Here is a 12,243-nt window from a genome sequence, read left to right on the forward strand (position 1 = left end):
TTTTGATTTAAAAAACTTGCTTCTTGCTTTGAATTATGATTAATTCCTTAAGCTAAAACTTTTATAATAAATTTTATGTAAATATTAAATAAATATCAAATAGAATTAACTTTTCAATTAAAATCAATTTCTTAAATTAATAAATAAAATAATATTAATGGAATAAAAATGATAAAAAAAGAAATCAAATAAAATTCAAATTTTATAGTTAAAAATATCAAAATCCAAAATCAATAAACTGTTTTTACCCAAGTTGAAGTGTCAAAAAAGAGAGATTAATGCACTTTGCTAAACTAGAACCTAAGCTTGATACACCCATTGTACCAATTTTATTGTCACTTTTTAAATGTTCAAAAAAAAATATTTAATTAAATAGTTAATTAGAAAGAAAAAAAATATGAAATAATCATATTAATTAATAATAAAAGCAAAATTTGAAAATAAAATGATGAATTGTTAAATTAACAAAGAATGAAGAAAAAAGCAGACACAATATAAAGAAAAAACTGTTTAATTGTTTATAATGAGTTTTTATAATTAAAAATATCACACACAATCCAAAATAAATAAACTGTTTTTACAAAAGTTGAAGTGTCAAATTTGAGAGATTAATACACTTTTCTAAACCAAAACCTAAGCCTGATACTCCTTCATCACCAATTTAATTGGAACTTTTTAAATATTGAAGAAAAAATATATCATTAATTAGAAGGAAAAAATGAAGAAAAAATATGAAATAATAAGATTAATTAATTAATAATAAAGCAAAAGTTGGAAATAAAACGATGAGTTAAATTAATAAAGAAAGAAGAAAAAAAGCAAGCACAATAAAAAGAAAAAGAAATAAGAGATTTATTGTTTTTAATTAGTTTTTATAATTTAAAATATCGCAATCCAAACTAAATAAATAAATAAACTGCTTTCACCCAAGTTAAAGTGTCAAAGTTGAGAGATTAATGCACTTTTCTAAACCAGAACCTAAGCCTAATGCACCCATTGGACCAATTTAATTAAAGCTTTTTAAATATTGAAGAAAAAAAATATAATTAAATAGTTAATTGGAAGAAAAAAGTAAAGAAAAAATATGAAATAATAAGATTAATTATAGCTAAACGCCTAATTAAAATCTAGTGGTATGGAAACTTTAGATTTTAATTAGGCTAGGTTTTTAAATAAAAAATAATTTTTTAGAATAATTTTTTTATAGAATTAAATTAATTAACTATATTCAAATTTTCTTCCATTATTTATGGGACACCCTGTAAAAATATCACAATCCAAAATAAATAAACTGCTTTTACCCAAGTAAAAGTGACAAATTTGAGAGATTAATACACTTTGCTAAACCAGAACCTAAGTATGATGTACCTTCATCAACAATTTAATTAAAACTTTTTAAATAATGAAGAAAAAATAAAATTGAAAGAAAAAATGAAGAAATAATATGAAATAATAAGATAAATTAATAATAAAAGCAAAATCGAAAACAATATGATGAGTTAAATTAGCAAAGAAAGAAGAAGAAAAAGCAAGCCCAATAAAAAGAAAAAGAAAAAAGATCATTATTGTTTTTAATTAGTTTTAATAATTAAATTTATCACAATCCAAAATAAATAAACTGTTTTTACCAAAGGTCAAGTGTCAAATTTGAGAGATTAATGCACTTTGATAAACCATAACCTAAGCCTAATGCATTTACATCATCAATTTTATTGCCACTTTTTAAATATTAAAGAAAAAATATATTATTAAATAGTTAATTAGAAAAAATTGAAAATAAAATGATGAATTGTTAAATTAAAAGTAAGCACAATAAAAAGAAATAAAAAAGAGTTTTATTCTATTTAATTAGTTTTTATAATTAAAAATATCACAATCCAAAATAAATAAGCTTTTTTTACCGAAGATTAAGTGTCAAATTTGAGAGATTAATACAATTTGATAAAGCAGAAAATAATCCTGATGCACCTTCATTACCAATTTTATTGTATCTTTTTAAATATTGAAGAAAAAATATATCATTAATTAGTTAATTTTCGAAGGAAAAAATATGAAATAATAAGATTAGTTAATTAATAATGCAAAATTTGAAAAAAAAAATTATGAGTTAAATTAACAAAGAAAGAAAAGAAAGAAGAAAAAAAGCAACACAATAAAAAGAAAAAAGAGTTTAATTGTTTTTAATTAGTTTTTATAATTAAAAATGTCATAATTCCAAATAAATAAACTGATTTTACCGAAGGTCAAGTGTCAAATTTGAGAGATTAATGCACTTTGCTAAACCATAACCTAAATCTGATGCACCGATTGCACCAATTTAATTAAAACTTTTTAAATATTGAAGAAAAAATGATTAATTAGAAGGAAAAAATGAAGAAGAAATATAAAATAATAAGATTAATTAATAATAAAAGCAAAAATTGAATATGATGAGTTAAATTAAACAAAGAAAAAGAGCTTTATTGTTTTGAATTAGTTTTTATAATTGAATATATCACAATCTAAAATAAATAAACTGTTTTTACGAAAGTTCAAGTGTCAAATTTGAGAGATTAATGCACTTTGCTAAAGCAGAACCTAAATCTTATGCACTAATAATACCAATTTATTTAGAACTTTTTAAATATTGAGAAAAAATATAATTAATTAGTTAATTAGAAGAAAAAAATGAAGAAAAAAATGAAATAATTAGATTAATTAATATTTAGTTAAATTAACAAAAAATGAGAAAAAAGCTAGTACAATAAAAAGAAAAGGGAAAATAAATCAAATAAAGATTAGAGCTTTAATATTTTAAATTACCTTTTATAATTAAAAATATTACAATTACAAACAATAAACTGATTTTATTAAGTGTAAGTGTTAATAGCAAAAAATAAAGAAAAAAATATCAAATAATAACTAATTATAAATTTAAATAAAAATTAAGTTAAAATAGCTAAAAAATATTTTTTATAAAAAATCAATGAATAATGATTAGAATTTCTAATAAAAAAATTATTTATTTAAATAAATTGAAAGTTAAATATATAAAAAATATTAATAATAATAAAAATAATATTTATAATTATTAATACTTCAACTTAATATGGAGAACCTAATGAGATTAAAGTGGAGTTTTTAAAAACTTTTTTTATTAATTTATATAAATTTAAAGGATATTAATAAAAAAATTAATCATTACTTCTACTAATTCTTCATTATATTTATTCTATTATATCATTTATTTTTTTTTTCAAAAATATTGAATAGAAATTTAATTAATTATAAATGAATAAAAAGTACAAATAAAATATAATAATTCTAAAATTTTAATTTATAAATTTGCTTTTATGAAAAGATATAACAGAAAAATTAATTTAAAATTCTTCAATTAATTTTAACATTTGTATTTAAAGCAAAAATTTAAAAATATAGTGAATTAGAGATGGGCATTTAGTCATATTTGAAAAATTCTAGTAAAAAAATAATTAAAAACCTCGATAAATCGAAAATTTTTTGAATTTGTGGGTTGCGAGTTAACGAGGTTTTACGATATCTTAAAATGAATGAAATTTAGTGAAGGTATGATATAATATAATATAATATAATATAATATAATATAATATAATATAATATAAAGTATATCTCCAGATTTTTGGCATCATATATAATAATTATCTGATAATAGCAATATAATTTATGCAATATATAATACATTTGTAATAATTAAATTGAATTACACTCCTCCTTTATTATTATTAACTAATTGCCACTTTTCTTTCACATTCTCATAGCAGCTCTAAACTAATTTTGTAAAGTCCTCTTGACAAAAAATCTCACATATATTATCCTAGAGTTGATCTTAGGTATATACTTCACCATAATATTCTTTTAATTATCTTTATAGTTTGCCAAAAGACTATTCAATTAAACTTAGATCAGCCCCTTTTGATGATCATTTGATCACATTTATATTATTTATTGTCCATCGATATTTTCTCAGCATCAAAATATCTCTCAATATTTTATTGATATATATTTATTCAATTACTTTATTTAATTAATTTATATCTTCTATTTAATAAACATAAATATTTTATTTTTATGTTATTTAATTAAAAGTATGAAAAATATATTCCATTCATTCTCCTTTCTTCTCAAAATATTATAAGAATTTTGTTTTAATTTACCACTCTGTTTTTAAAGAAAATTTAATATTTTTTTCTCTTAGAATATTTTTGAAATGGAGTAAAAGATAAAAAAAATTAAGTAAAATAGAACAATTTAATGTGTTACAATATATAAAAAATAAATACTTTTTGATTATATAATTTTATCAAATAAAATTAACATGAAACAATAGAATTAATTTGTTTTTTATTTACTACTTTTAATAAAATTTAGCTATTTATTTTATTAGTTATCTTGGTGAGTCAATCCATCCATGAAAGCCTAAGATGGATCAATTTTTTAATTACTTTTTTAAAGCGTTATGCTAACATTTTCATAAACTTACTAGTTTACTCACCATTGAAACATATTACAAGATAATTTAAATTATGAAATCCTGTAAAAGTCTAAATAAATTATTGCCAATCATCTTAAGAAATATCTAATGGATTTTCAACTAAATTTAATACAATTTGGCTAAGTTTAGGAAGGCTTTACAAACTTTTAAGCATTTAAAAGCAGATTTGGTCATCAATATAGCCTTCTTCAAAGAGTAGATTTAAGTATTAAATATCTTTGCATTATGAGATTTATTAAGTAAAAATGACATAATCACTTATTTAGCCTTCTTCACAATAAATATGCTTGATACCATTGATAAATATATTTAAATGTATTAAATTTTAGCACTATGAAATAGCATTTCCAATCAACTAAAGGTATTTTAGCTCAAAATTATCATCCATAATTACTATTTGAAGTTTCTCAATTTTATTGAAAAGTTAACTAATTTCTTATGATAATTGTTATGCATCTTATTCATTAAAAGGTCTCAGATTTATTGCAAACTTTTTATATAGGTTACCAACGTAAAATCTAATTTCTTTCTAAATTAGAGAAACTTCTTTCAAATCTTAAATTTATTAAGCATTATAATTTTCAAGATCTATCAGATGTATTTTTTTTAATTAGTCTATTTTTTATTTTCCTTTTTTTTTGTTCATTTTTAATTGGATTAAGTTCTTTAATTAAATATATTAAATATATTAAATCAATCAACTCTGATAACATATCTTTAAACAGATGAATTAAATTTAATAAAAATCTAATTTGATCCTTAAAACAGTATTTTTGATTGTCAATTCTCAAAACTAATTCAAAATAAATATCAAAATAAGGTAAGATTATTATTAAAAAAAATTGCAAAATAATGATTGATTCAAATGTAATCTAATAATCTTCTATTTTAACTATCATTTTGAGAATTAATTATTTTATTTTTCAATTAATATCAAATCAATAATTTAAATATTATCCACAAAGCATATTGTCAACCTTCATTAATCAAGGTTTAAGAAATTTATTTTTTCATCACTTTTTATTTATTAAAATAAATGCTCATTTTTAGAAAGTATCGCTAAAAATTTACAATGAAAATTAAGGAAGTAAGGTCTTTTTAAATTTGTTTTACGTTTAATAACAGAAAAAAAAAAATAAATAAATGAGTAAATAAATAAACAAGCATACTTAAAAATATATATAATATATAATATTTTTCTTTTATTGTCTTAAGTGGGAACCTTATTTTTAATTAATAGATTATTTAATGTAAGTCAAAAGATTTATCTGATCATGTGTAAGTTAATCAATCGTCAAACTAATGATAATTTTAAAAAATATTAAAATAATTAGAATAATTATTTATTTATTTTATATCACATACATGCTATTTTAAAGTCTATTCCATTCATTGACATTTGTAACTATTGTTTCAAAATCAATTAATTTGTCTCATCAATTTTGTTTTCCCTTTTTAAAAGAATCAAATTAATAAATTAGAATAAACTTAGCTTAAATTCAAGTTATTTTCTATTATCAACTTTTTTGTTTGTTATTTATGTTAAATTACTTTTAACTAAATAAAATGATATAAAAGTCTGCAAAATAAATAATTTTACTCAAACCCAAGATCTAAGTGATTTATCATTTTGTATTACTTAATAGCATTTACTATATAAGTAGCTCCTTCTACTTCAATCTAGCTGTTTCTAATAAAATTATTTTTAATTAAGTTAACAATTATAAATAAATGCTTTTATATCATTTTTTGCTGAAAACAAATTTATATTTCAAAAATTTTTACGATAGATAAATTATCAGTTGGTTAATGTTGAGATATTTTTCTAAAGCATAAGCAATACTCAAAGCTCCTGCTTTTCCTATCTAATTTTCTCTTTATTTATTTATATTTATTTTTAATAAGAATTTTAAACTGAAAAAGATATTTGAGGAAAAGGATGAAAGTATTTAATGTATTTTACATAAAATCTAGACTTAGATGAGTTATTTTAGTATAATTTTATATAGCCTTTGAAATACTTTCAGCTCCAATTTCATTAATTTTATTTTAGCTTATTGTCATTAAAAATAAACTCAATGATTAAATTATTTTTAAAAAATTCAATAAAAAAGATTGAAAATTAATTACAAGAACCCTAACTGAAGATGAGTAATGTTCTTATAATCTTAAATAGAATCTGCAATACTTTAAACTCCATCTGATCTTATCTAATTTAATCTTCCAAATAATTATTTTTTCAAAACATTTCAACAATTTTAACTATTTTAATCTGTTTATTATTGAAAATTCATTTAATATATGTTAAAAGTACCCTAAATAAAGATTAAGATGAGTCAATTTTTAATATTCTTTCAAGGCTTTAGCTATATTCTTAGCTCCTTTGTCTCCTATTGAGTTCGATCTTTAAAATAATTTAATCAAATAAGCATTGAAGTAAAAATATTAAAAATTCAACTGTAAAAATACAAATACTATTAAAATAATTAATTACTAGAATCCAAGCGATAAATGGGTTATATTCTTATAATTTAAAATAGAATTTGCAATACACTCAGCTCCTTCTTCACCTAATTGATTTGAACTTTGATTTTATATTTAAAAATTTTTATAAAAAATAGAATTTAAAATATAAATAATTTGTATTAGAAATAATTACTAAAGCTCAATGGTAAAATGAGTAATGTTTTAATAATTTGCCAAGCATTTTGAAACATATTGAGCTCCTTATATTTTTATTTCATTTTCACTTAAATTAATTATTTAATACAGCAAATTAATACATTTTTAATTTTAATAAATAAAATATAACTCTAAATAAAGACTCAATTAAGTTATTTTTTAACAATTTTGGATAGACTGAGTTATTTTCTAAATTCCTTTGTTTCCAAGTGAGTTCGATCTTAAGTATTAATAATAAATTACAAAATAAGTATTTTATTTGAATCAAAATCAATCAATCAATCAAAAATAAATAAATAATTAAGAATTGGAAAATTAAAGAATTAATTAATTATTTACCCTAAATAAAGACAAAGGCTATTTAGTTTTTAGCATTTTTCAATATAATTAGCTAAATTATTTGCTCCTTCCACATTGATAGAGTTATTGCTAGTCGTTTTGTTTAATTAAAAGTTTTAAATTAAAACAAACAAATAAATTTTAACTTTGTTTTATACTTTTTGTGAAATAATTGATTATTTTATTTACCTTAAATTAAGAGTTAAATTAGTAAGATTTTGATATTGTACCAAGCATTCAGCAATATTTTTTGCTCCGTTAAACCCAATTATATTGTGACTTAAAATATTAAATAAAATTATCAAAAAGCAATTCAACTTAAAATTGTTATTAAAAAAGAAAGTATGAAATTAACAAATATTAGCTACCTAATATCAATCGTAAGCTCTGTTAGGTTTTTTAATTTCATTAGAGCACTTTTAATAGCCTTAGTACCTTCAACACAAATAGAACTATTTCTAAAAATATTAAAAATTCAAAAAAATTTACTAAATAAAATATAAAATAATAATTTTAAGTTCAAAAAAGACAATTTTTAATCTTTTGAATTTATTTATTTATTTGAAAAAAAAAATAATTCTTGTAAAAATTAAGATTCATTTATTTATTTTAATTAAAGGAAAAAAAAATAATTAAAAAACTTCAAATAAAAATAAATCAATTTAGGATAAAATTTATTTAAAAAATACCTGATACTTAAATCTAAATTATTTAATTCTTTTTATAATGAAAGAAATTCTAATAAAGATTAAATCCCATTTGGACTAAGCCTATTTTAACTTTAATTTCTTTATAAAAATTAAATTTGAAAATGATTAATTAATTTTTACGATAAATCTATTTTTAAAGATTTTAATTATTCTAAATCTGCTAAGCTGTGTCCAATATCTTAAATTGTTTTATCATCAATAAAGTTATCACTATAAAAATTATTTAATGTAAAAAATTGATTAAAAAATTATTATTTTTGGAAGGATAAAATATTTCTTAAAACTTTTTAATAAATAAAATTAATACAGAGATGTTTCTAAAGATATATAAATTAAATTTAAATGAGAGATAAATTTTGATATAGAAAAATAAATTACCTTAGATCTAAACTTAAATATTGAACTTGTTTACAATTGTTTAATATTTTTGCTACACATTTTGATGCATTCAAATTGTTTTAGCTATTGATTTTATCAAAATTAAAATAATTTTATAAAAATTATATTTTGAAAATGAATCATATCTTTTTTTATGGCAAATCAAGAAACCTAAATTTAGTTTTAAAATGTACCTGAGATTTAGATCAAGTTTGATTAGATTTTTATGACCTTTCAAAGATTTAGCAATACTTTTAAGCATTAAATCACTAATTTTTTTACCACTGTTTTTATTATTTATAATTAACTAAATATTTTGATTTGTTTTTGAATATTTTTATATTCTTTTCAACCAGGATGAGTAAAATATTTTAAAAATTTACTTTAAATTTAAACTGAGAGATTCTATATTACTAAGTTTTTATAAAGCTTTCACAATATTTTTAAGAGCTAAGTTGTCAATCTTATTGCTTCTACATATTTTGATATTTTAATCAGTTAATATATATCACTATCTCACAATTAAAGATTTCAAAAATAATTTAAATACTCAAAGTTTAGGGTTAGATTAGTAATATTATTGCAAATACTAAGAATATCTCCAATCATGCAAAGGTTTTTATCTTGTATGGAATTTTAGCTTATAAATAAAAAAATTTTAAGAAAATCATTTCTCTAAATATAAATTATATAGAAAAATAAATAAAAATATTCTTATTAAAATAATTAAGATAAATAATACACCTCAAATTTATTTCTACATTTTTGAAGTTTAAAATATTTATCATGTCTTCAAATTTAGTTATTTTAACCTATTCATTTCCTATTTTAAATAAAAATCGTTTACAATTAATTAATTAATAATTTTTTTGCAATCAACAAATATTTTAAATCATAAAATTATATTTTACTTTGATCATAATATGATTTATCTAAATTACAATTAGTTTAAGTTTCATAACTATCTAACTAATCAAAGATATTAAGATAGCTAATAGATGAAATAACCTACTCCTTAACTTAATAAGATTTTGCTAGGTCAATCTCTAATAAATGAAATTTTTTAGCTAAGTCTTGCAGCGTTTGGATGTTTTATTTGTATTATAATTTATTCTACTTAATTTTTTCTATAAAAATTTAATTTTCTTTTTCTAAATTAACATATTTACTTTTTATTTGATTAATAAGGTTCTCTTTTTAAGAATTTATATTACATTCTTTTAAAGCTTGTTCATTTTAGCATTTCATTTATTCAATTTTTTTTAAGATAGACCTTTCTTTATTTTGCAATATCAATTAAATTTACTATCCAAATTCCTTGAAGAAATTTTTGATCTTTTAATCAATTTATTAGATATCTTGATTTTAACATACTTCAGTGAGCTTTTAAAAGATTTCTTCATCTTCATCATCATCATCATAAATAGTTTATCTTTTATTTTTTATTTCAAATTTACTATCAAATAAATTTTCCAAAAGAATTGAGCTGTTCTATATTATTTAGTCTTATTTATAACAATGATTGCATTTCTGCAGAAATGTATCTTGTCCTTGTCCGTCATCTGATGTTAAACAAACTACTTTTTCGTTCAGGTGAATTGGACATTCTTTATAATTATGCTTGAAAAGATTTTCAGTTTTAGATAAATTATTGTTAAAGCTATTTTATATTGTGTTCATTTTTTATCTTTTGAATTATATTTAATTTTTTTCAAAAAAATTTTTATATTTTTACAAATAGCTTATTTAATATAATTAAAAAGTAAATAAAATTAATACTAAAAACCAAAAAAAATTAATTTACCTTTTGTTTTCAATTACTATAAAAGTTTGCTAGGAGTCTCATTTGATTATTAATATAAATAACTACGTTCTGAACTGTGAGACTTCTATCCAAATTTAAATTTTTATTTTATTTATTGCAAATTTCATGTTCATAGTTCTTTAATTCTTGATAATTTTTAAATTATTTTACATTTTTCACAACCTCTCTTTTTTTTTTTTGCAAACTTCTAAGTGCAAGTTTAATTTTTTTACGGACTATTTAGAATTATTTAAATTTTGTTAATTTTTGAAAACATTTTAAGAATTTAGATCAATGTTAATTAATATTCAGTGGTGGATAAGATATATATTGATTATACATAAATAAAAAAAAACATTTTATATTATAATATTTAAATAAATATGTTTAGCTACTTACAAAAATAATACAAAACCTTATACAGATTTAAGTAAGTAAATAAATAAATACTCTAAATCCTCATTAATTAAGAGCACTCCCCCCCCCCCCCTCCCATCTTTGAAGATACTATGATTTAAGAATTTCCATAAAAATTTTTTTTGGCCCTTAATTTAAATTAATGAGGATTTAAAGTAAGTATATCAAAACCACAATTTTTTGGTGACTAATCTTTATATTTTATTAACTTTGATTTTTAATTGAGACATTTATGCTAGAGGAAATTTACATGCTCTTTATAAAAAAAATATAAATTAAAAAATAAAATAAAATATTAATAAATTTATTATAACTATTATTTCTAATTAAAATGTTATTTAAATTTTAGAAGTTTATTAATCAATTTAATATCTAAATAATAATAAATTTTACCCTATAAAAAAAGTCAAGCATAAAAGATTTTTACAAGTTGTTAACTACATAATTAAATTTTATGCACCATCATAGCTTAATTAATTCTTGCTTTTATTTATTTAAATTTTTTTAATGAAAAAATACAAATAAATTAGATTAAATTAATCATAAGTTTATTTTAAGGAATGTAAATAAAATAAAAATTAAATATTTTACTTCAAATATAGTGATAAGGCTGTAAGCTTAGAACAATTTTTAAAAGTGGAACCTAAATCTTTTATACCTTTATCACCAACTTAATTATCGCTATAAATAAAATAATACTTAAATGGTAAATATTTCATTAAAATAATCTTAAATTTAATTATAAAAAATAAACAAATAAATAAATTATTTTTGACTTTTTACTGCTGTAAAAAATTAATTTTTCTTCAAATTAATTGATAAAATAAGTAAATAATATTACTAAAGAGATAGAGTCAAATTTTGGAGATTTTTACAGCTTTATAAAGCAGAGCCTAAGACTTTTGTGCCTTCATCTCCAAGTTAATTATGACTTTTAATTAAAAAAATTGTTTGAGAATCCTAGTATTTTTTTTGCAGAAATTAATTTATTATAGAATATGCAGATACATTAAATGATGCAAAAATATCAAAATTCAATTATGAAATGTTTATTTTCATCAAAACTGAAAACTAAAATTTCAATTTTAGCATATTTTCATTCATGAAATTTTAGTCAAGTTGAAAGGTATAAATAAAATTTTTGTGTAAACGTTTAAAAAAATAATTATACTTTAGCTCTAAAATGAAGTTTGAGAGTTAGCAACAGTTTTATAAAAAACTAAATAGAAAGTATGAACTATTAACACCAATTTAGTTGTAACTTTTTATGTTAAGACAAATAATTATTTAAATTAAATTTAGAAATCAATAAAAAATAAAATGAAATTTTGATCTCTAATTACAGTTATCTAAATTTATAATAGTATTAAAGTAGCAAAGAATTTTAATAAAACTAGATAAAA

General features: G+C 19.0%; 4 protein-coding genes across 4 annotated transcripts in view; 1 reads left to right on the forward strand and 3 right to left on the reverse strand. All coding sequences in view use genetic code 6, as the record gives it.

Moving 5' to 3' along the window:
• Positions 1–3,223, reverse strand: part of TTHERM_01062930 (kinase domain protein, putative) — a gene marked incomplete at both ends in the record, with an annotated part of 8,827 nt that extends 5,604 nt beyond the window's left edge. Inside the window, 10 exons of the mRNA XM_971427.3 lie at positions 249–338; positions 582–671; positions 927–1,016; positions 1,302–1,391; positions 1,629–1,718; positions 1,902–1,991; positions 2,238–2,327; positions 2,526–2,615; positions 3,078–3,127; positions 3,185–3,223. Coding sequence (XP_976520.3) covers positions 249–338; positions 582–671; positions 927–1,016; positions 1,302–1,391; positions 1,629–1,718; positions 1,902–1,991; positions 2,238–2,327; positions 2,526–2,615; positions 3,078–3,127; positions 3,185–3,223 — 809 coding nt within the window. The remainder of the gene's footprint in view (positions 1–248; positions 339–581; positions 672–926; positions 1,017–1,301; positions 1,392–1,628; positions 1,719–1,901; positions 1,992–2,237; positions 2,328–2,525; positions 2,616–3,077; positions 3,128–3,184) is intronic.
• A 1,192-nt stretch (positions 3,224–4,415) lies between these two features.
• On the reverse strand, positions 4,416–5,156 carry TTHERM_01063940 (hypothetical protein; the record flags this gene model as incomplete). Its single annotated transcript, XM_971429.2, has 1 exon — positions 4,416–5,156. The coding sequence occupies one exon, from the start codon at positions 5,154–5,156 to the stop codon at positions 4,416–4,418; it is 741 nt and encodes a 246-aa protein (XP_976522.2).
• A 648-nt stretch (positions 5,157–5,804) lies between these two features.
• TTHERM_001063948 (hypothetical protein) lies at positions 5,805–10,299 on the reverse strand (the record flags this gene model as incomplete). The annotated part of the gene is made up of 22 exons (XM_012795244.1): positions 5,805–5,809; positions 5,876–5,961; positions 6,111–6,200; positions 6,296–6,385; positions 6,474–6,563; positions 6,641–6,730; positions 6,825–6,914; positions 7,005–7,094; positions 7,170–7,259; positions 7,323–7,412; positions 7,532–7,621; positions 7,721–7,810; positions 7,900–7,989; positions 8,221–8,310; positions 8,362–8,451; positions 8,620–8,703; positions 8,814–8,903; positions 9,003–9,092; positions 9,170–9,259; positions 9,364–9,442; positions 9,531–9,746; positions 9,789–10,299. 22 exons carry the CDS (start codon positions 10,297–10,299, stop codon positions 5,805–5,807), a joined length of 2,421 nt encoding a protein of 806 aa, XP_012650698.1.
• A 1,724-nt stretch (positions 10,300–12,023) lies between these two features.
• The window catches only part of TTHERM_001063949 (hypothetical protein), a gene marked incomplete at both ends in the record, with an annotated part of 346 nt that continues 126 nt past the window's right edge, over positions 12,024–12,243 (forward strand). The window contains 2 exons of the mRNA XM_012795245.1: positions 12,024–12,097; positions 12,216–12,243. The exon at positions 12,216–12,243 is cut by the window's right edge and continues 126 nt beyond it. Coding sequence (XP_012650699.1) covers positions 12,024–12,097; positions 12,216–12,243 — 102 coding nt within the window. The remainder of the gene's footprint in view (positions 12,098–12,215) is intronic.

Source organism: Tetrahymena thermophila, assembly GCF_000189635.1.
Source record: "Tetrahymena thermophila SB210 genomic scaffold scf_8254828, whole genome shotgun sequence".
NCBI lineage: Eukaryota > Ciliophora > Oligohymenophorea > Hymenostomatida > Tetrahymenidae > Tetrahymena > Tetrahymena thermophila.